This window comes from Calonectris borealis, chromosome W (genome assembly GCF_964195595.1).
Source record: "Calonectris borealis chromosome W, bCalBor7.hap1.2, whole genome shotgun sequence".
NCBI lineage: Eukaryota > Metazoa > Chordata > Aves > Procellariiformes > Procellariidae > Calonectris > Calonectris borealis.
This window is the reverse complement of record NC_134351.1, coordinates 2,118,691-2,144,004: the sequence shown is the minus strand read 5'-3', so window position 1 is coordinate 2,144,004 and position 25,314 is coordinate 2,118,691. Positions and strand designations below refer to the sequence as shown.

General features: G+C 37.3%; 1 protein-coding gene across 1 annotated transcript in view; it reads right to left on the bottom strand.

The window, feature by feature from the left end:
- The window catches only part of LOC142074921 (methyl-CpG-binding domain protein 2), a 41,690-nt gene that overhangs the window by 14,747 nt on the left and 1,629 nt on the right, over nt 1-25,314 (bottom strand). The window contains exons 2-3 of the mRNA XM_075135927.1: nt 13,310-13,469; nt 6,660-6,797 (exon numbers count right to left, since the gene is read on the bottom strand). Coding sequence (XP_074992028.1) covers nt 6,660-6,797; nt 13,310-13,469 — 298 coding nt within the window. The remainder of the gene's footprint in view (nt 1-6,659; nt 6,798-13,309; nt 13,470-25,314) is intronic.

Here is a 25,314-nt window from a genome sequence, read left to right as displayed (position 1 = left end):
CCAGGATAGGAAGGAAGGAAAGAAGAACCAGATTTCAAGATTCATCATTGTTATGATGTGATATTTCATTACTAATGCAAAATTAATAACCTTCTGAGGATTCATCAGTCAGTTACGGGTATTCATCCTGCTGGAGGATGAAAAATGGCTCTACTTCAGTTTTGCTTGAAGTAGCGGTTAGGGGGCACACACTGAAAAGAGCCTAAAACCCAGGTCCTTCATTTACAGATGTTTGAGCGTTCTAGATTCAGAAAGACCCAGCAGCCAAGCGCACTATTTCCTAGGAAATTAATCAATATGCATTATGCCAAAAGTGACCTTTTATGCAATAATCTCCTGCTGAGCAAGAAATCTATCCCTTATCGCTCAAACTTACTATCCTAAGGGCAATCCTGTTTTCTTCCTGTGACAGAGGAGGCAGCATAGGAATGCAATGCCAAGGTCCCCAGGGTGGAGCAGAATTTTCACTTCCTTGTTGTTCTGCAACCCCATAATGGCAGAGCTGTACTACAGCTGTGCTTCTGAAGTTCTTTGTTTGGAGAATTATAAAATATTGCTTCCTCCATAATTGTTTCTTGTCCAAGAAAAGCTATTTGTGACTAATGGTGAACTATAATCTAACCCGTAATCTCTGTAAAAACACAATCTCCTAAGCAACTATTATTTCTCATTCAGACAACAAAGAAATGACAGATTAGCCTCTCTATTGCAAGAACCACCAAATACAAACATATTAGGAGCTGCTCCTTTTCCTTAAATAAATAAAAGTCTATTTGCAGTGGCTCAAGCAATGGAAGCCTACAGGAAATTTTTGCTGGAAAGGAATCCATTCCAATTCTATTATTTTGAAAAGAAAAGCACATATGTTCTTAACATTCAAATATTCTTGGAGGGATTGATTTATACATAAATAATCAATAACCTCAAATTTCATCTGTCATTTACTATTTACAGAGTATTGAAAATACTGTAGTTGTACTGAAAATAGTGTAGAATGATGCATTTGACTGGACACACAGAAGAAAGGACAATGATTCTGGTGTTGGTGAGTTCAGAGATTTACTGTTTTTCTTCTGTTTAGACAGCTACAGATATCTGCTCTTTACTTGCAGCAGTAGTCAGAAAAAAGCTACCATCTGCTTCAGAAGTATAATGGACAGAGCAAGTTTAACAGCACAGTCGCAACTCCAGGTAGCTGCCTTGGCATCTTCCCAGCTCTCTGGAACCACATTTATTTCCACGCTGCTTGCAGATGCATTATAACCTGGCGTGCGAGCTGATTAAAAGTTAGTCGTGTCTACACAAAATACAGACAACGTATCTACACCGTACTGTGGCCACAGCCAGCCTGCAATTTTGTTATGTTTTAAAATGTGTTTTAAAGGCTAAGTGAGACCAGAATGCCAGTTACCATTTGGGAAACAAGTGATTGACATTGCAGGCAATTAAATGAGGAAATATGATTAAAGAGAGGTATTTTCAAAGTCTCCATGGAAGAATTTAAAAGGAATGATAATTTCTCCAGAAAACTGGAAAACTTCTTTACTCTTTTTATATCCAGTTGCCGAGTTGCTCAGCTCTGCTGCATCCATAATTGCCAATCAAAATTTCAGTGTTCCTTTAGTTGCCTGGGAGAGGGAGATGAAACTTAACAATCTCATTGGGTTCCTTCCATCCCTCTTTTTGATAATTCTAATAGATATTAACCAAGAAGCTTAAGTTTTCCAACCCTAGCTAATTTCAGATTCCAATCCTTTAAGTTGATCCACAGGAAATAAAATCACATCTATTTGACAAAATACGAAGTGCTAAGAGCTAAACACGTCCTTCTTGTTAAGAACTGTTCACAAGAAGACATACGTAAAATGACATCCTGCAATTTTTCTTGTAAATTAGGCTTTTTAGACTGCGTATATCTTATGCCAAAAAATGACTACGGTCAGATTTAATTTGTCATATATATATATATACATATATATGACAGTAAGTATAAAAGAAACTTTCAAATCAATTTTAAAGAGTACTTCTGGCCTACAGATAGATGATGTTATAAGTAAATATATCAGGTTTATCCTAAGGTGGTTTTAAAAAGTAAATACCCTCAGATTTATCCTAAGGTGGTTTTTAAAGGTGGTTGTCTGCCACAGAACTAGAGGAATCAGATCATATAATACTGACTACCTGATTTTCTCAAAATGAGCTTTGAAGAGAAGGATGGCCTTCTTTTAAACATTTGAGGTATGCTTGTGGAATCTTTTTAGCCAAATGTATCAGGAAGATACTGAGGTCAATGCTTTGCAAATTCAGCGTTGTGATTACCACTTACCTCAGTTTTACCAGTATGGTTTCAAATACCCCTACCACCACAATCAACAGTATACAACAGAATTAACTAGTGATCAGTGGGTCCTTGGGAGTCAAAGCTCTCTCAAAGCAACACCTCAGGTACCACACATTTGAGGCACAGGGGTAAATTTACCCTGAAAAAGGTCAATAAGCGTGGACAGCATGAACCAAGAAGCTCTAACACACGAAGAAGAGGATAAGTGTTCTACATAGGACACAGACCTGGCCCTTTCGGAAGCACCAAGTGGTAGGTACAAAGGGCAGTGATCCATAAGAAAGAATTTGATTTGCAGCACCATTCCATTTGATCCAGTTAGGTACAGAACACTTGATGGGCAAGTAACTCAAGTTTAAGTGATTACATAAAAGATTTCCTGCCTATAATAGTTTCAGATAGTTACAGGACTTCTTCTGCTTCACATTCACTCTTCTCATTGAGGATTACTCAAATCCAGATGCACAAGTGGAGCATTAATGCGCCCTGAAGTACTGCTACATCTAGTGGCCTTTTTGCTAAATAGGAAGGAGGGAGAAAACAATGTGATTTTAAGACAGTACTCAACACGACCTAAGAGGAAGGTGACAGATATAGTTGCATGATTTTTTGATTCATCATTAACTCCAGTTTCAATTTCAGTAACGCTAATCTGACTTTTTAAAATCCAAACCATTACCCTTAAATTCATCAAGAATATATCATATCTTATTGAAACTTACTAAGTCTAACAGTGGAGAGGAGGCTAAAACAAGGGGGTTTGTTGTTTGGCTTTTTTTTCCTTTCCTTTCCTTGCAGAGCCCACTAGCAATCTTTCAGGATTCCTTTTCTTACACTGGTTTATCAGTGAACTCTGTGAGGGGAAAAAAACCCAAAGCCACAGAAATAGTAAGAAAACCTATCTTCAGTAAGCTTATGGAGAGTCAAAATATTTTGAGCAGAGACGTTAAAGCATTTTGAAGAAAACGGCAATTGAAGCTATTAGTTTTGCTATTTAGGAACTTACAGATACTCCTATCATTTGATTAGATATGAAGAATTCGAGAAATCTCCATGGATTGACTGGTACTGGTATTTGAACAAAAGCCACATAGAGGAATAAGACTGATAGTTAAGAGCTGAGAAGTCTAGTGAGTACCAGAAGACCCTTCAAAGCATGCATGCATACACACACAGCTCAAGTTCTGACACTACCTACTTCCAGGATTCTCCAGAACATTTCCATTTTTTCTTGGGTAAAGTTCTCCACTCTGATAATCAGTAATCTATAAAACCTTTAAGAATGGCTTTGAAAGCTTTAAGATGCTGTCTTGCAGAGCTGTTGCTTGAAAAAGGCTTAGAAACCTTGTGACACTTCCTGTGTCTAGCTAACTAGCACGCTGAATATATGCACCAGCAGTTGCCACAAAGATCTGTTGCTCTAATTGACAGATATACCTATACGAAGGTCATAGGCAAACTGTTATTAGATTACCTTTCCAAGAACTACCACAGGTTTTACTGTTTAAAGAAGAGCTGCTGCCAAATATCTTCCCTGCCAACACCAGTAAGCATGTCTTCTCACTCTCAGGTCATGAAAAAAACAACTGACTGCCAAAGGAACTACAGTACTCATTTATTTTGATCTCTACATAAGGAGGCAAGCCAAAGAGAATTTTCAGGGAATTCTGGTTAGACTGTCTTTTGAAAAGGAGATAAACCAGATACAAGCGGATAAAGCTTTCAGAGATGGATATCTAGAACTACAGAAGCAAGAACTCCTTAAGGGATTTGGGCCAAGGATTGAAGAAACAAGGAGGAATGACACTGGAAATGGTAACTGAATAAGCTTTATATACAAATAGGCAATATAGTCAGCGTTTAGTATTCACTTGAATATCCAACACCAATATATTTACAGGAAAGTTTGCACACCTGAGTATGAGAGAAGGAGAAGATAGTGACACATGCAGGGATTGTTTATCCAGGCTTTATCTGGAGGGGAAGAGAATTCAAATACATTTGCAAGGCTGCATTTGTCCAACAACTGTATCTCAAGTGACAGGTGCTCCACATGGGGCAGGCTTGATTAAGAATAAAGTTTTCCAGCAACTTCAGTCCTCACCCTGGCTTCTCTACTTTATCTCAACAGATCGCATCAAGAAAAGAATTGTTGCTTTTTGAAAACCAAGCAAAGATCGTCTCTATTACTATTTACACTCCAGCTAGCAAGTAAAACATCGGAATGAACGGCATGCTATGTTCAACAAGATGTGCATATATGCGTCTATGTATCCATATATGAAGGGTACACACGACTGATGACTGGAGTTCCTCCATACTTCTGGTTACTAATACCAAAGAAATATTGGTAATTGTATGATGGAAATTGGTGTGTAAAGAAACCAGATCACTGAAAATTGTTTATGAAAGCTGTCAATTTGCTTAAGATTCTTCAGTAACTGACAGCATACTACTTACATTAAATTGCTTTTTTCCAGATTTTTTAATGAAAATTTTACTGAAAACTCACTCAAATTTTATATAAAAACAACTGTAACAATCTATTCTCTCCCTTCCCCAACCCTCCCACCTACGTCAATCATCACTACTTAGAACCATGACAAACCAGAAAACAGCTCAAGGCAGCGTTCTAGCTTGGAGAAAAGCAAGAGTAAGACACACCAAGATTTGCCTTGCTATTAGACATATAAGATTAACTGTTCCACATTCAATACAAACAGAGCTGCCGTTTCTTCCAAATGAAGTATGTCAATACAGACTAAGAATAATGTTTAAAGTGTCCTCTTCCAAAGATGCACTGTTGCAAGCAAGGAGAAAGGAATCTGATTGAAAAAGAATGCTGACACAGTGATCAGCAGATGATGATTTCTTGAAGACCTTGCTATAGCTTAATCTGTTAGAACCTATCTTAAGGAGGCAAAGATTTCTTGGGTAGGTTTGAAAATAGCCTATTCTGCAAATCTTTACTGGATAGTCATTCTCAAAAGACAAGGGATGCATTCCCAAAGATTTCAGTCACTATGTATTTGAAGAAAACATTCTGGAAGAAAGAAGACAGGGAGGAAATAGGCAAGCATGAAAGGGTTTGGAATCCATCAAGATATGAATTGCCAGATATCCATTTCTCTTGCCACAAAGGTGCCATAACTTTCATATGCTTTGGTGATTATTACTGTTCAGCAGACATGACCAAAAGGAAATTCCTGACACACAAAGTGTAGTAGTTCAAAAGGAAAACCCAAAGAATGTGAAGAGAATCAATAGACACATGCAATTATGCATCTTTTAGATCTGAATGTGATACACTTACATGGCCCCTGTTGAACTTCATGGGACCAACAGTGAGGTTAGCTGAGGCCTTCAAATCTTGCTAAAAGACATCTCAACAAGATGATCCAATACGGCTCGATATTTCTTCTTTTTCTTTCTCACCTGAATTTAGAGGATGCAGAGTCTAAATTCCTTATGTTATTTCTTACAAGAACAGCATTCAAGATGTTTGAGAGTGCAATATTAGAGACAGCTTGAGTTTCAAAGGATATGTTGTTAAAAGTTAGTGACATATGAGTGTACAAAAATTTGAACATGCCTCTGCATTTTCTTCTCATCCCTGCCTAAGATAGAATAAGGTGTTTCAATTTGATGCTATGACTCAAAAAATAACAAGTCAGACTTAAAAACAATACCTCAATCCAATATACACTACATTATCTAGCCGATCATTTGTTCATCAAGTAGATTTCTGTTTCTTCTCAGCTCCCTCCTCCCCATAAAAAACAAAACCAAAAAAGCATTGTGTGAACAGGCGATCTGTCACTGATATAAAGAAAAGCAGCTAAAGGAGAACTTGTAAGATGAGTTTATGTTACTGTGTTTTGTCTTTATAGCAGTATTATAGTGAAAAAAGAGGGATTTAAAATACAATTTTTTATTGATTTTCCACAAAGTTCTTCTATATAAAAGAGATATATTACTTCTTGATGATAACAGTGTATTTTTTAAACTTCTATTAAGAAGTGGCATGTGACTTTTTTTTTTATATTTGATGTCCAATTGTGGCAGTACAGCAGATATATGAATTTCAAGAGGAATATGGTAATCAAATATGAATGAAGTTTTGGATTAAGAAAAATTAATTTCCATATGAACTATTATTTCTATATTTTTTTAAAAATTGTATGTATTACACACATTTCTGTAAGTAACCTTCAAGATAGGAATGCTCATCTGTAATTGAAGCACAGCTGAAAACAAGCACATTTTCAGCTTGTTTCAACTTTCTGAGCAGTAACAATGGGAACAGACTAATTCTTACCTGTCGTGGCTGTTCTGTCACTCGCTGTGGATCAGATCTTACTTTATTACTGGGATGATTGGTAACTTTGGTGACTGGTTGTTTGAAAATTGATGCAGTTTGTCTGATTGGTAAAGTTGTATTTAAGTCTGGTTTTCCCTGTTAAAAAAAGAAAAACAGTGAATTAACAAAAATTATACAGAAAAATTACACAAATTAATGTTGGATTCACCCTCTTCTACTGATGTGCAAAAGGAGGAGTCTCTTTTTTGAGTAAAGATTTCCTTTAAATGCTGTACTTAACTAACCTTTGCAGTCATCCATTTTAAAGAAAAAAAAACGTTACACTTAACTGGTTCCACACATTTTCACCCTCTTGGGAAGACTCAAACTGCTTGCGAGTCCATCTTTTCTTTTGTTAAAATGCATATGTTAATTGTGCAAGTGACTTACATTCTGAAAAGAGACAGCTTTCACCATCAGATGTCAAAATGAAATCTCCAAAGCTTCATGAAAATATGTTCGAAACCAACAGTTTATAGAGTTCCACGTCTTAAAGAACAGCAACGTCCTACATAACTTTGGTCACAAATTTCCTAAGCAATTCCTACTCAAACAATTCTTAATTAAGTGCAGTAATTTGTTCTGGAATGAAATTAAAACTTTAACAAAGTCTTTTGGCAAAGCTAGTTTTTATCAGGTTTGTGAACTGATGATTCCCAGGCATCAGATATAACTTCACCAATAGTATCTTGTCACACATCAAACCCTTAGGTGCTTCGAGAACCCCTCTCTATAGCAACAACCCCAGAAGTATTTGGGGGGGAAGGAGGGGGGGGGGAATGGACTTCTCCCATAACCCCCCAAGACTGATGAAGAAAGAAAAAGATATACCATCACCTGCACACCATTCCAGCTTTTCTAAATCTGTCTCTCTATCCAAAAGCAGACTGCCAGTTTGAAGTGCTGTGCCAACAGAACAGCACCTTACAGCTTTTTGTTTGTAATCCCATTTCTTCCAAGTCCTGAAGACATACTTTCTTTTCTGCTCTTGCATTTTGTCTGGTATTTTTCTTAGCAACTGAAATAATTACTTTTTTTTTCCCCAAGAATACAAAGGTGTGACTGAGAAGACGTGATTATAACCACACAAGACAGACACTGAAAATAAATATCCCATGATACATATTTTCAACACATTAATAGCCATATCTAGTTTCTGACAAAGAGAAATGGTTAAATTTTTGCTTTTTAGAAGTTTAATTCTACTCATTCAAAAGGAAGAAAACTAAGTTGTTATGTAATATTTCAGATCTCAGAAGTTTTATAATTGGCTGTGAGATCATAGCTCAAAAGTTACACAATGAACATAAATACTAGACTCTATCCAAGAATCATGTTAAAAGAGTTTTTCATTAGGATTTACTTAGACTCCTAATTTTGTGACAAAAAGCAATCTCTTGGGCTTAGAAATGGGAATTAAATCTCAATCTTCAAATCCTCCATATTTAGATTATACAGTTTGGACTACACAACTTCATAAAAGAGACTATGTTAAGAACCAGAGAGCACATTCTTGTTTAAAAATCGTTCGTTCCTAAGCTGAACACTCTGGAATTCCAGATGATGAAAGTCAGAATACTAACTATAGATATTCTGTAATGATCTGTATAAAAATGAAATTAAAAATATGGCGAGAGGCTTAGGCTTATTAAGCAATAAGACTTCTCTTCCCTGCATCTGTCTCAGACTAAATTCTTATTTTAAAAGTACGTATCCCTCTTTTAGAGCTTTGCTAGAGCAATCTGACAGGATAGTTCCTCCATCATCAGAATGTTCTGTATTTTAGCATACCTCTGTTATTGCAAGGTGGACGGCTGATGAGAAAGGGAGTGTAAGGTCATTCTTCATATACGTGTACAGTGCATAACCTATAAACTAGCAATAAAGAGAATATAATCTCTGCACTCTACAGAAAGTAATTTTCATTATGAAGATCATTCTACAGGCAAGCCACTTAATCCCAAAATACATCCTTACACACTACAATGGTTATTATATTGGCTGCTCCTATCCAACCATTTGATTCATCTGTTGGGTGGGGGGACAGGCAAGGGAAGAGCCTCTTTCTATAGCCCCTCCAGGATGACATGGTGGTATTAGATCCTTCCTGGTAGAAAAAATCAGGAATTCCTCCATGTAGTTCTAAGGAACGTAATTGATAGGACGGAGCAACAGAACAACGCTTCATATTTATCTAGGCATCTGAACATAACCTAAATGAAGGGATCATTTTAAAATATCAGGCCTCAATTTTTCATGCAGATGGCAAAGAAGGTGATTTATCAAGAGTACTATGCATATTCTTAACTATTCATTGGAGGGTGACTCAATTCATACACTCATTTATAAGTTAGCTCTGAAAGAGTTCTAGAAATCTGTTCTTTTCAATGGAAGCGATTCTGATAACAGGTCTCTATTCCTACCACTCCTTTAAATATACCTTGTTATTTTATAGGTCCCCTTTCTTCATCATTTCCAGGTAGCAGTTAACTCATTAAAATGTAATAAGGCTAAACCCACAAATTCCAGTGGAGGTTTTCCTCAGAAATTCAGGCACTTATCATTTCTGGTTTATAAACTTACAGCCAGAAACTAACCAGTCTCCATGTCTTGCAATATTACTGGTTTCAAATGGGAAAAGCAGCACATCTTCAGCTCCATCCCTAACACACTGTTGATTCTTGTCTAACTGGGACCAGGGTTTCCATGGCCAGAGCAAACGGCAACAGAGCACGAGTACTTCTGCCTGATTACACTTAATAGTTTTAACCAACCAGAGAGATTACCATTCAATTAGCATGGAAGTTGTAAGACCTTTTTATACAAAGCAAAAGTGAGAATCTAAGCTTATAAGTAAATCTAGACATCAGTCTTCTCCTCATGTTTTACCCAGGTAGTCCCAGTCCACTAGAGAAATACTTTCAGATACTTTGGTCATTGCTTTTAGCCTGTGCTTTGCATGGTGGATACTGGTTATGGACTCTATTTTTTTCCCCCACTGATGATGACAATAGTAAGTCTAATGCTGGACTTTTTCATGTATAATATGTATTTTCATATATAATTAAAGCATCTCTTATGAGCACAGAATCACCAACCAGAGCTAGACAGTAATAGCATGTACTTAAATTTGCACAAAGTATTTTGACAATGAACTTTCTTCACACCACATAACTTAATTCACACCAGAACCTTGACAGACCTTGCCTATCCTACAAGCTTCACATTCCCTGATCTTGTGACATCAAGTTCAAAGTAGTATTTGAACCTTTGAAGTCCATGCTCCCAGGGCATTCTGTGCAGTAGCATCAGTATTAGTGGTAAAATAGCTATTAAAACTGACAGAACCAATAATATTACAGAGCCATCTGCCATATGGGGAATAAATCTGGTTTAGCAAACATTTCTAGAACAAAGGTCTTCGTTTCAAGTTCATGAAAAATATTTACAGGTTCCTTTTGGCCGGTAATGTGACTTACAGAGAAGTTAAAAAATAAATCCATTAAACTTAGAAAAATGAAAAGAGAGATATCTTCAGGCAGTGTGACAAATTAAGAAAATTCAGCTACATTAATGATATGGCCCCCAGAATTAAAGCAAAATCCTGATGAGTTATAAACTATGCAGGAAATACAAGTTCAAGGGTTAGATGTTCCATACAGATTTTATCAAGGCTACATACTAGAAAATGGTCATTAGAATAAACTGTTTAAACTAAGAACAGAGCAATTCCTAAGTACTGTAATTATAATCTTACTACTTCCACACTTTAGTTCCTTTCTAATCATAGAAGGGGCTTTCTGATCTCATCCTAAATAAACAGTCGCTCATTTGTGGCACCGAGTTTTGAACAACAGAAATAAACTCTTCAGTACAGAAATTTGCTAAGCTCACCCATCTCCAGCACCTGCAGATCTTCAGACGTACAGGGAAAAAAAATTATCACGTTAACAGGAAGCAACTCTGTTTCACAACAAATCATAAGCCAGTCATACAAAAGATTTATTCATGACAAAGGAAAAGCTTCCAGTACATCCTAATAGAAATAAGTAACAAAGATTCCCACAACCAATACCTCTCCTGAGGGACAGAAAGCTCTTTTGAGCTTTCCAGATAGAAGACACTACCTACATATTTCAAATGGTCAGAGACAGATTACTTCATTTCAGATGGCGATTAAGCTCACAATATTCAGTTTTAGGCACACCTACAAAACTTCAGCTTTCAGAAACACAGACATATTGTGGACTTTTACATTGCTTGACTATCACAAAACAAAATCTCTTCCTACTCTGGGAACTATAGCAATGTGTCAGTTAGCAGAAATGTCAATGTTCCCCGCTCATTTTTACTCATTAGGAGTATTTTATGCTCCAACAACAGTTTCCAAAATAATTTCAGTCCACTACCTTTCCAAAGACATGTATTTCCAGAAGCACCAATGTATCTCAGACATAAAAACATTTTAAAAACTCAGCAATGTATTTCCAGGTCTTTCAAATCCTTTAACCTAAGAAGTCACTTATAACCAGACAGCATGTTTAACTAGTAGTCTCTATTATGTTTTCTTTTCAATAGAAAGAATTGATAAGCATATTTTTATAAGCACAGCAGTACGCTGTATCTACTGGATTCATATTCAATTGTATCCTCATTTCATTGTCTCTTCAAAAGCGCTTCAAATAAATAAAGTAACTCAATTTGCAAGTGAAATGTAAAAATGGTTACACAGAAAACAATGGCAAGATTAGTATAGGTTGAAGCAAAAGTTCTTCTGCAGCTCTACCATAAATAAACCTATCAAACATATGCCTTTATTGCCAAGACTGAAAGGTCAGTAAGAACGCACAACGCTAAGATTGGAGATAAGTATTTTGCTAGAAGAATATTTCCATGTCATTTACACTGTTGTACATTAACATCACAAAACGAAGAGCATTCATTAGCATATACTAGCCTCAGTTCCATTTTAAGCTAGGTGGCATTAGTATTGACATTGAGTTCTAGTCTGCTAATGATGAGAATCTCAAAAGTTAGAAGTATGGCAAGACAGCATTTCCATCCACCAGCTGCGTAGATCTAACTGCCTAGACATGTCCGAGAAAGGAGACTCAAGTATATTTTGATATTCCTTCTTGAACCATAAGGGGAGCCAAAGAATTTAGAAACATTTCTGGTAAATTGTTTGTACAAAACCAAACAACCCATAAAATATGAGCAAGTTTATACACAAACTTGCCTATGCAAGTCTGTCTTTTATGGCCCCCCAGCAGCATAGCTGCAAGGCGGACTAGAAGACGACCACAACCAATCTCTTTCAGTGCCTGTGGAAGAAAACATAGACTTCACGAATAAGTTGAGATCGCATTTTTAACCGTCACAGGAATACTGCAGAAATTCTTGAAAGCTCATGAGTTACAGATTCGGTCACTTAGAAATAATAAATGTTATTTACCTAAAAAAAAAGCATTTTTTTCTAATCTTGTATTTAACAGAGCTACTGTGAGCAACATTCAAGTAATCTAAGATCATAGGAATACAAAGCGAGCACAGACTCATCTAGATTTTATATATCAAATTTTGTAATTTCTGCTGATGGAAAAAGCCTAACCAAAATCTTTCCTTGGACTACCCCAAATGTTGTATTATCTGAAAGCTCATATCTGCGGGAAGAAAATATTAAATAATTTGAACACATGCTTTAGATAAAAAGAAATCAGCATGAAATGTGTGGTTCATGCATTACGAACGGCAGATGACAAAAAACATCAGTGCACAAGACAGAGCTATAACTTCTTAGATATTTTCATACACTACTGTAAGTTATGAAATCCTGAAGAATAAAACACTTTAAAAAGAAAACATTGCAGGTTGTTACAGAAATCCTTTCAAACTGTTGTATGAGGTTTCTAAAGTTTTTCCAGGAACATACTACCTGAGAGTCAGCTAAATTGTCATGTCCCTATGTGCTACATCAGTTATTTCACTTCTGCACGCTTCAGCCTTTTATTTTTTATCTACCATACACATTTTCTTCACTATTCACTGTTGTTCAAAAAGAAATAGACAATAAGAGAACAATCAGATCAATTGAGAAAGGCCCAATCTTAAACAGAAAAACACTTGGCCTTGTTAAGCTACATAGTTGTACACAGACATCCAGATTTGTACAGATAAATACATTTGCCTCAGAAAACAAGCTTCCTGGCACATATTGCACACATTAAAAATGTGAACTATTTCATCTCAGAACAGGAAGATGAACATAGCAATTTGAAGCGTTGCACAGGAGAATCTCCTGGTGTCAACAGTCCTAACTTTTCCCATTTAGAATATTATTCAGGTAGATGACTAGCACTGAGGTTCTTAGTCCCAAGCCAACTCCTGAATTACTCAAACTTTTGATTCATACTTAATCTCACCTTGATATTTTCTTGGTAGTAGCAGAGTATTCCTTCTATTTATAAATTTGTCTCTACCACCACTAAAAATTAAACATACATGTACATCTTAGAAGCCGGCTGCTTTAAGCAGAAAAGAAATTGCTAAATGAACTACAGGAAAGGAAATTCTTAGGATATCCTTAAACACAGTATTTACTAACAAACCTTATTTTGATTGAGAGAATCATTCCTTAGTCTCTGTTTGTTCTTCTGCAATTTACTGGGCATCATCTTTCCCGTTCTGAAGTCAAAACTGCTGAGATCAACAGTGTTTCCCAGGTATCTTGCCAACTGAGGCTTGCTTCTGAACTTCTTACCACTTGGACTAAAAAGAAGAAAACACTTTAGTATGTTTTGTTGTACAAGAGGATACAACCTTGACTTCTTATAACAGGTTTTATGCCTTGTTAAATATCTAAAAAGTTTCCATTATCTTTATTCCACGTGGCATGTTCATTGATGTTGATTAGTGATGGTATACCTGCCCAACCTCTGCACATGCGCACCCATCCTTTGCACGGGATTTAATTTTTATGTCAGGCTGTTGGACGCTAGGATACACTACACCTTGGGAAGCTGGGTTGGCAGTACAGCTAAACCAAACTCCAGTATAAGAAGTATAACTCTCAGACTGTGGCCAAGTGCGGGACCCTCTCTGCACGAATTAAAGACCGAATGCAAGGTTTAAACTGATTGCTAGCTAAGGCCAACCTAGACTCAACAGCAACCCTTCTCAGCTATCAAACAGCAAGGCATTAAACAGATGCGCAGAACTAGGATTTGAGGTGACGTGACATCTCTTAGTTATTCAGTCACTAAGACTGGTGAGCAAAGCCAGGTAAGTAACTGAGCAACAAGCAAGCAAGCAGCAAGCAAGATGATGCAGAATATGAAACAGGTCCAAAGCTGCAATTGTGTATATAGGTCCCACCATAACAAATGAAATCAGTTGTAGGGAAGTTATTTAAATCGTCCTCATTTGGAATTATGGAATTATTACCCCAAAATCCCAGCTGATGTTTTTGAGTAACATCAGCAAATATCCACTTTCCAGCTACCCCGAGGAAGTGGTATGTCTACCAATCTTTACATCACAGAACTTTCTATCCCCTCACCTCTACTTTGTTCTCAAGCATCCCAAACACAGTCACATACATAGTGCATACTGTCTGCACTAAACACACATTTAATCCATGCATACTTTCACCAACCTCACTGGGGATTCCTCTAGAATTACTAACTAGTCTGCGTGCCCTGTGTGCAAGTCATTGCTAATAAGCACCTTACTGACAAGAAGCTATATAGCTCATTTCACTGTAAGGGACATTGGTGCTGCCCCCAGACTTAAAAGCTCGGCAGAAAATCAAGAACTGCTATGTAAAACTCATACTGCAACACCAGTTTGTGATAGCCTCTCCGTATAGATAGCCGTGAAAATGGCTAAATACTCATCATGTAAGTCAACAGTCCCTCAGTCTAATGCAAATTTCTATCCAACGAAACAAGCCAAGTGTCAAAATCCTCCTGACTACTGAGACCCAGAACTGAGCTCAGAGAGTTTTTCATGCCACTTCCTTTCTGTAGAAAACCACTGAAGATTTTTGTTTTCTTCACTTTTCCAAAGTGTTTTCTTTTTTTTTTTTTTTAAACTTAAAAACACCTTGAGGCAAGAACTTTCCCACAGAAGAATACGTATTGAATTCTGGGAAAAATAGCTAATTAAGCCAAACATTTTTCAAAGTCATTTAAGTGAATCCAGAAATATGGAAAGACATAATTAACAAGAGGTAAAGGGTGGGAGAAAAAGACTTAAAACAGATCACAATCTGAAGCTAACCTCCTCAAGGATGGGTGTGGGAGGCAAAAAAAAACCCACCACACATACGTACACACACACGCCACCACAGAAGTCTTTTCTACTGCTCGTAAACCAAGAATTGAAGCTATGCTATAAGCCAAACTAAACACAACATCAGTTTTATTTTAGATAGTGGAGATTAACACCCTGGCTTGTTAATAGTAGGAAAAATTCCACACTGAAGGTCAGAGACAGAGCAAGTCTTTTGTGGGGCAAGTAAGTTTGCTGTTAAAATAATCTGACCTATTGTCTTTCATTCCTATTCAGGCACCTATAAGAAAAGTTCAGGATAAAACCTTGTGAAGAATTGCTGGCTGCCTACCTAAATGTCCCTGTTTCCTAACGGACTGGAAGGGCTGAATTTACTGAATAAAGCCTCCTGTTATGAATTGCTTTCCCAGCTTTTCCAATGAACATAAAACACTGAATGAAAAGGAGAAAACAATGACTATTAAGCAAACCCTGAAGTCGCTGTTACTATTCCCTGTTCCAGACGCTTTTTTTAAAATTAAAACCTGTATACAGTCGGTCATTTTAGCCCATAGCTAAGTAACTATTAAAAGGATATAGAAAGGTGACATCCTACATCTTCTTCCATTATATCCTAATTTTGGTACCAAAGATGAAACACGCTATCTTTCATTTTTCCCATATCACCATCTTCTATTGTTCTTTAAGAAGCTAACAGACTGTGTCATGAAGACAGCACTCTTTTTACTAGCTTTCCTCTTCAGGTTCCTTGCAGAGAAATGCTTCACATACACCTCGAAGGAATCCAAAATTCCAGCAGTGAGCAGTTATCAGCCTAGCTTCACTAAAAATTCTTCCTGTAGAACTCTGAAAACAGATTTCACAAATAAAAGCAAACTTTGTAAGTGCATCCAACATTCTTAAATTCTATTATTTACACATCTAACATTTTGGGGGTCTTGTTTGTTTGTTTGTTTTGTTCAGTAATCCAAAAGCAAATCAAAGCACGTGATCCAATATTCCATATTAGTATCTGCACAGATCATCAGTAGGTATTAAAGGCTACTTCAATCCACAGCACAAAATCTACCATTTAAGTTAACGGTGAAACTCTTAGCAGGGACAGACTGCAATCCATTAGCAAAATATCTAGTTTCACCTTAATTTCAGTATTAAGAAAAACTGCATTTTTGTGCCGAGATTAAAAAATAAAAATAAAAAATATACAAATTAAAAAATAATCCAAGACAAAAAAGAAGCAACTGAAAATAGGCATTTTTTTACTAAAAAGTGTTTGACATTCTGTCCCATAGCTTTTGCTTCCATGTTTTCCCACATTGGTGTGAAGGATGATAGACTTGCTTTATCTGTCCTTGACCTGATGTGACAAGAGCAAACAGAAAAGGCAGGCAGAGAGGAGTCTGTCCGCCTTAGCTTTGGTTGCCGTTTCAACTAAGTACATATTCTGAACTTTTTTACATTTCCCTTATTCCACCATTCATTCTTATCATCCTACTCCTTTTCCAGATGTTGCTGCCTCCAGTCAGCACAGAGTGACCACAGCACCTCCCTGTCACCACAAAAGTATGTCACTCCTCTGCATCCCACTACATCCCACTGCCAACGCACCTTTTCCTTCCAAGTGGCGAATCAACCATCTGCCCTCTGACAAAAAGCAGAAATTCTTTTTCTTAGTCTGTAAGTACATAGTCTTCTATTCCTTATTATTTTCATCCTAAATCATCCCCTTATCTTTGAAGTCATCCAATTTCTCCGATTATTTTCTGATCCTTACTTGTTCTGATGATGTCCCAGGTATGAAACTTGCTCATGATGCATAGCACACCCTGCTTGTGCATCCAAGTTAACAGACATTAATAACAGCCAAGAATATCATCCATGCAACTCCAATAGTAGCTGACGACAACCAAGAAGCCCTTGCTTTATCATTTATTACTGTCTCCTCTTCCCCCCATACCTTAACCATTTTACAAAACCTGTAGTATTTTCTGTTCTCCAGCTTCAAGGAAATCTAACGACACACAACTGAAAGTGCAGTTCACTGAAGTCCAACAGATTGAGTAGCATTCCTTCTGCTTACTTCGGAACATTGTTTTGGCACAAACTCTAAAATCTAGTGAATTCTACTATGAAACTACATTTCATTTGATTCCATTTTCCACGAAAGCCCCTATCCTTAATTGTTCTTCATTTCAGAGTTTCAACAAGTTCATATGATGTCAAAATACTGGCGAAAGTACATGCTCTGTAAGCCTTCCGGTTCAACCTCAGTAGCTGGCAAACAAAATACCCACTGGCCTTCCACTCAGTTTCAAGGCTGCAATTTTTTCTAATGCTGTCCAGACTCATCATTTCTTATGTCAGACCTTCCCCCTGTTCTAAGATGGAGATGAATACACAAGCTGGAAGGATTTGAATAAACACAAAACTTTATTTCCACCCCACCTATATTAGTTTTCACTTATATTCATTTTTTCACTATCAGTCCTGTAGTTGTTTCCATTTTCTACTCTGAAAGTGTAGGCTGTCAAACCACTAAAGTAATGCCTTAATTTCTGAATCCTTCCCAGATTATCATCAATCTCTAACCTGCTGCAAAGCTTTCTCTTACCTGCAGAGAAAGCTCCATGAGGTAAAAGTCAAATAAAAGGCCTATTTGCAGAGATTTTATTTGAACATCTATTAAATAATTAGTATGCACTAATGGAAAGAGTGAGGTTATAGAACCTATTTAAACCAATATGTCTACATAAAAGCCTGCTACTTACACATCTTGATTGAAACTAAGAAACAGCATGTTCTTTTTTTTTTTTTTTCCCCTAAAGGTGTTAAAACCAAGTTTAAGATCAAACTTTGTTTTGAGTAGAAAAGAAAGGCAGAAGGAGAGGTATTAAGCTTTCTTCTCTCTGAGGATGATACTCTGGAGGTATCTTAGAAGTCAAACTGAAAGGGATGTTGAAGAAAGTTCAGACTTCGAAGTCACACTTGCTGCAGAAGATTTTTAAAATGCATTGCTCTAAGTTCACATACTCCAAAATTTCAACTGCTACAAAAGTCAGAAGCATGGACCACTACATTATTTTAAGGAAACATTAGACAGATATGGGAGAAACCAGTAAAATTTGCCCTCATCTACATGTTCTGCACATTCATTAATTTTACACTGACTTCTTTCATGCAACAAGAAGCAAGTGAAAGCATTCTTTCAGGATGCCGTGACATAGCGGAGCCTCTGGTCTGACTAAATTGCAGCGTGACCCAACATTGAGACAATTTAGAATTGCAAGATCAATGTGGGATTACACGGGAATATCTCCACATAGAATTTCAACAATAGATTGTTGTAAGACTGTTATTTTTATAAGCATTAACTAAAAAAGTTACAAATATTTAGTCCTACCTGAAGACAGTTAACTTTCTATAGCTTTTTAAAAAATTTGTTAACTTCAGTTAGAAGTTTCTGGGGTTTTTTTCCAAATAGAAATACTGTATTTAGTGCACCTGAGAGACTTAGTTCTACCATAGCCGACATGCGTATCAGCACTTAAACTTTATCCTGTCAAATTAAACACCGTATGTTTTTTGACATAACCAATTAACAAAAACCAGCACACCTCAAAAAGGTGACATGCAACAACATCTAAAAACTATTCTTTCAATGACATTATCAAGGCTCAGATCACTTTATACAAGATTAAATTAAGAACACAGCCCTTCACCTCCAGCTATACGCTTGTGCAAATTCACATACTATACAAATTGAAGCTCTTAGTGGGCTGAAGGTGATTATAATGAGCTTGCAAGGAACTTTTTTAATAAAGACCCTTTTCAGATGTTTCCTGTGAAGCAGTAAAGCAAGCTAATTAACGTACAAGGAAGTTACCTTGAATTTTATCATACAGCAAAACCTACTTGATACTAGCCTATCCGGCCCCCTGCCCAGTGCAAAATGCACAGCAAGTTTACAGGCAAGATAGTAGTGTGGCTTATCAAAACAATAATCTTGTTGGCATACATATTCTGGGTTTGGTTGCTTTCAAAAAAATTTTGGCAAACTTGCTTTTTTTTTATTTTGAGTTTTTGCTTGCTGGCCCTCCCCATCAAACAGATTTTGGAGGAAAATTTCAACTACAGCAAGCTAGATGCTCCAGCAGCAGATGATAACAGGGAAAACCATGCTGTCTTTTCCAAGTTTAAACCGTCTTGCGTTTCAAAGCAGCTCAAGCTTCACAGTTTTGCAGCAGTAACTAAAATGATAAGAAACTGAAGAAAGAGAAGGTGTGATCTCATGGCTATTAAAACTACAATTCATTCCCTTAATTTAGTATTTACACCCTCTACTACAGCTGCAGGGTCAGTCTAAACAAACCAGTCACGCCACCTATCCCAAGGTGGCCAACAGCTGCACAGTTCCTGTTTTCTCAGGGTCCCATCTGGCAGGCTGTAGTCTGACCTAGAGCCACACACCAATGAAGAGGAAGAAAAATGCTAAACACTTTTGAAAAGGCAATTCAGATTAAAGATATCTTAATTTGGCTACCTAACAGAGGCAGAGCAAGGCAAAGTATTTCTACCAATCACTCCCTTCCATAGGTTGGGAATGAAGCCCAGGAAAGTAAGGAGATTGAAAATATATCCGAGCATTTCACGATGTAATAGTAAATAAGACCACAGAAAACAACAATAAAATTAGTTGTTTGATCTTATGTATAAGGGAACCTAATATTGGACAGCTGCTGACTAAAGCCTCCTAGGCAGCTGACCTCTAAGGGAATATGACAGATTTGCTCACCACGGTATCAAAACTGCTCTGCAATTGTGGAGATATCTTTCCTCAAAGATTTGTTTGCAAATATTCAAACACACGCTCCTAGACGTTCAAAGATTCGGTAAAGAAGTCACCACATGAATGGCATAACATAATACATTTTCATGCCTTCAAAGGAGTTCAGCATTCAGTATCTAACTTCTCTTGCAACAAAAATATATTTTTTACACAATAGTACATATAGTTTATACCACCACACTAAATCACCAATAGCAATTGACACCAATAAACTGTAAAGGGTTAATTTCTAGATTGTTATTTAATCTTCTATTTATGGAAATATTTTGGATTCATTTATCAGAATCTATTTCTGTTTCCTAAAGAACGTGATAAGCTCCTTTGCTGGGACAGAGGACTGATTCATTGTGCCCTCGTAAAATGAAGTCAGTTACCACTATGACTTGTAATAATCATTATTATCATTCAGTACAGGGACGAATTCACCCTATAAAGAAAATAAATTTATTTTACATACTAAGACCCTATTAGGCAGCATGGTTCAACCAGCATTCCCGATGCTGCCCCAAACTTAAATAGGAGAGATTGTTACCATGCAATTTCAGAGATCAATGCAAGTAATTGAGCCATAGAAACACAAAATAACACCCATTCCACTTAAACTTCTTTTTTACATTCTCCTTCCAACAGGCAAAACAAAAGGCAGCCAAAATATTCAAACTAAAACCTAAAGATGATCAGAGAAAGCCTACACAAGAAAACTTGGGTTAACTTGTTTGTTATTATCATTGGCCTTGTGTTGGTTTTCATCTAAGTTTAGAAAAGCAGTTATGCGCAGTGAAGGAGAAAAGATGCGGACTTTCAGAAGAGATGAGAAGAACAAGATGGCAACTGAAAATTCTCCTCAATGAAGGCCAGCCCCTGAAGTGTGTGCACTGCAGAAAAAAAGATACAATAGGAGCAGCACTAAGAAACTAACAAGCAACTAATGGCAGCAATTTTTTTCTTGCACAGAAGGGGAAGTACATTCTCAAAATTTAGACCTCGCTATCAGGACTTGTTCTATGCTCTAGTTACCTTTGGAAACAAAAAACTAATAAGCCTATGTACAACATAAGCACAACTGAGCATCAGGAAGTCATGACTTGCTCGCTTGTAAAGATAAAGGTAAAGGTCTCCCCCCCCCCCCCAAAAAAAAAAAAAGAAGGCAAAATAAAAAGCACAGAATTAAACTAATCCTACTGTCACTGGAAACTCTCCGGCATTTATCTTACTGTCAAACCACAAAACAAAGTTCAAAGGGGTGTCTGTTTGCCCCGTGGGTACACCTATACTGGAAAAGCTTTTGTAGTTAAACTTAACAGCCCATTAGAATCCACTGAAAGTGGTGTCAACTACATGGCTTTTTTAATCTCAACTAGAAAAAAGTAGAGTAGTTCTTGCTTGCTTTTTTCCCACGAAGAACAAATGCATCAAAACAGAATATTAACTTGCTGCTGCTATGAAAGAAGTAATTTCATGCCAGAGTTTAAGAAACATTTTTCATCAGGTAAACGCTCTAGGGGGTTATACACACTAAAGGGATTTTACCGGCAAAAAGAAGGGGTAAAGAAAGCAGAAGCAGAGATAATCATGTTCAAAATTCCCACTTTACTCAGACTTTTGCAGGACTTTGGAAGCATGACTGAGTCTTTTGACAGGACAGCAGCACCCCCTACCTCATAATACACTGAATAAATAGTACTTAAAAAAAAACATGATGCCAATTTACTACAGTATTAGGCCTTAAATAGGTTAATACTAGGAGAGTCACTTAAAAAATGCTCTTTGTGTAGGTACAGTTTCTCAGATAACTTTGATTACAAAAAGATAACAACAGTTACGACAAATTGGAAATACGGTTCATACAAGCACAGCAGCTTGGTTTAAAACAAAAAATCAGATGTATAGCCTCAAATGTAATATCCTGTCTATAGAGAAAGTGAAAGAATACTCTCAGATTATCACTCTGCAGATATGGAGAGGGCATTATAAAGGACTTCGTAGCAAAGACAGACAAGCCATTCAGAAAGAGGACTTACTCTTCTTGAGGATGAACAAAACTTACTTCCCAGCTCGCCTTTGCTGTAAGTTCACTTTATTGTATGGGCAAGACAGTCATTAAGAAAATTCCTACCTTCTTTGAACTAGAAAAGATGACCTATATTCCTGGCAGTTGCTACGTATCTCAAAATGATTCCAAAGAACACTGTTTTGTCTCAGCACCATGGTAATTCTTGACTTTAATCTGTATCATTGCCACTGTGAATATTCCTTGCTCTTGAGACAGAACATCTGTATTCACTACAATTTGCACTCGAGCTACAGGCACCACACACCAGACCTATTGCACGTACAATCTTCCAGGAAGTTACCTAATGTGTGGATTAAAGTCTAAAACAAGCATTTACTCTGAGAACGGTGTGCTGGTTTTGCATGTGTCCTACATTCAGTATCATGATTTTTAATGCACTATTCCCTAGATCAAGTAAGTTTATATTACTAAATATAGTAATCCTCTCCTCCCTCAAACTCGGCTCCAGAAGAATTAGATTTTTCTCCATCACCATTAACAAGGATTCTGCAAGCCAAGCCAGGCCTCTGGTGTCACCTGTGCAAGCCTACTACGCTCAAATCAAGACACACATGGAAATCTATTTCTTCTGACTGTTTGTATAAAATTAAGCAATTGAAAGTTTAAGTGAATTATTCTGAAGATGTACAAACTTAAAATGCAATATACATTTTCATCATTGTCCTACAGTTGCCAAAAAAGTGTGGTATTGCTCTTTAAGTGGACATGCCAAATCCTGACGATGCAGGCTTTTAGGGAATATTAGTCTGTATAAAGCACACAAACCAAAACCCACTTTGTACCCAACTACATATTTTAACAACGTAGCATTTATTAACATTCCTTTTTTTTTTTCCCCAACAGAGCTAGAGTGACATAATTCTTTTGAATGTATTTGGCCTGCTCTACTTACTGGATCAAAACAGATTTTCATTTGTTTTAAATATAGCAGTGCTGAAATCTGCCTCATAGCTATAAGAGAATGAAAAGGGGGAAAAAAAGAAAGATAAATTTCCTATGCCAGTCCTGCCTGCAGCCATAAAAACATTTTTTATTTGTTTCACTTTGGTTGTGCAGAAGTAGTCCTGTTACCAAACAGAAGTTATTTCTCTAGACATAAATGACTACTTATTTTTCCAAACCTGTAATCTGTAGTGAAATCAACAAACTCTAAGCTATGAGTCGCCTGGTAAGTTTTTAGTTTCAATTTTGCGGTTGTTTGGCAGAAGATCTGCATCACTGCTAACCATGCTGGAAGGCATCCTAAAATTTGAAACATTTATTCCTACCACTTTCCCACATTAAAAAGACAGAATTCTAGAGTCAGTGATGAGCAGATTACAGTCTTGCATCTTCAACAAAAATTGTGTTAAAGAGTTTCTTAACAGGGTTTTAGGCAACAGCAGCGGCAAAATCTGAAGGATGAAGGCTCAGATCATTACACAGAAGGGGCTAACCTCAAGAGCTGTGTTTTGATCTAGTTCAGTATTTGTGAAGTATTTCCACCACACCCCTCTTTTAATAGCTTTTTTATGATAATCACAAAGGTCAGAAGATTCATGGATATATGTGAAGAGGGGCAAAAAACATCCTACCAGAAACTACTGGAAATATTTTACTTTACCTGAGCAACTGGTTCACATCTTCCTAAAGCGTGACATGTTAAAATACCATAAAGCAGTTCTGAAACAAGCAAGTTTCTAAATGCAAATAAGGTAGATTGCAACATGTATTAATCTTGCAAGAGTTGTTCTTAATTACTATTATTATTTAGACCATCACAGTAAATGAAGCTTTGTTCAATCCCTTTTTGGTTTTTTTCTAGCCTTAAGAAATCATAAAAACATAAACCTCAGGTTTTTAGTCAGCTAACTAAGGTGCCTTAATGAGGTTACATATCATTCTTTGCAAAGCAAAAACTAAAACCTGGAAAAGCTAGAACTTACTGCATTTCTCCCATGTTTTCATAGTTTAATTAAGGATCTGTAATACATAAACCGCAATACTCCTATATTCTGATGGGACAAACGTGGCTAAACTCAAGTGTCTTTAAAACAGGTCATTCTGAGCAAACAGTTGAAGTTACTTGGGCTTTCTACATTAAATACATTCCAACATAGTCAGCAGTGACTGTCTGGCTTGAGAAGAGTCTGGCATTTAATTCTGGAAAGAATAATTGTATGCAGAAAGTTCAGTTTAGCGATCTGCAGAAAACCAGGACCCATCCAGAAAACAGGATTCAGGTTGTAGACTCAAGTGCAATTGTTCAGACAGGCTTCACGAGGCAGCACCGCAGAAAGGAAAGCCAGATGCGAAGAGATAGACAGTGATGCCAGATGCTACCCAATCATCTGCCGCAATATTAGCATACGGTTGGGAGCGCAAGTCAGACAAAGGCGGTAAGACAAAACCAGAACTGGTCTAAAAAAGTTTTCAATCGGATTCATTCAAAAAGCTCACAAAAATCAACATTCCTCCTCCACATCTAGTGATCCATTTGTCAGGCGTTTAATTTTCTTCAGCAGCAACATATGATGGGTCAAATGATGTCATATACAACACTGACAGAAACCCACTTTTCCATTAGCTGGTATCTGAGAGGGAGCAAGCATGACTTCTCACTCCTCCAGCTGGGCAGCAGAAAGACTGAGTCCATTCATTGCAACAAAAGGAGACTGCTAGGCCTGCTCAGAAACAGCGATGTTAGGGAGAGGTTTCAGGTGTGGCTCATCAGATGCATATAGAGCTATAAATAGAGGTGCTGTGGGTAAGAGGTTAGCCGTTGCAGAAGATAGCTTCCTCTGCTGTGCAGCAGGCTGGACTTACAGAAGCATGGCCTAAGAGCAAGACTTCAGAATTTATTTGATTTCTGCTTCGAGAAAAGAACTATCTTTTCAGTTTCTGAAAGCAAGCAGGAGGGTGAAACAAAATTAGGTTGCTGTTGCTTCTCTTGGTTTTACTACAACCTGTGCAGTAATAATGAGAACATTTAACAGTGGCAAGACTTCTCCAATTTTCACATGCTTTTAACTTTGCTGAAATTTCAACCGTTGTTACTAATGGTAAGCTTCCTAATTAATTCAGTGTGGTGCGTGTGTCCCCCGCCAACGACCTAACTATTTTGGTAGGACGTCTTGGGCACAGATGATGGCAACTCTGACTTAGTTTAAATGCAGGGGGGCGTTCTCTTTAGGCTGATCCTGCTCTGCTGAAAAGCTAGGTTCGGCTGGGTTGTCACCGGCCAGCGTGCAGCAGCACTAGCACTCCTCTCCCAGGGGAAAACCGGGCTGAGGGGCTCCTTACAAGCCCTGATAGCTCCCCGGCTGCCCAGCTGTCAGCCCTACAGTCAGCCAGCCCGGCGCTGCCAGTCGCCCGGTGGTGGCAGGGAACCATGGAGCATCGCTAACAGACAGCTGGCGGCT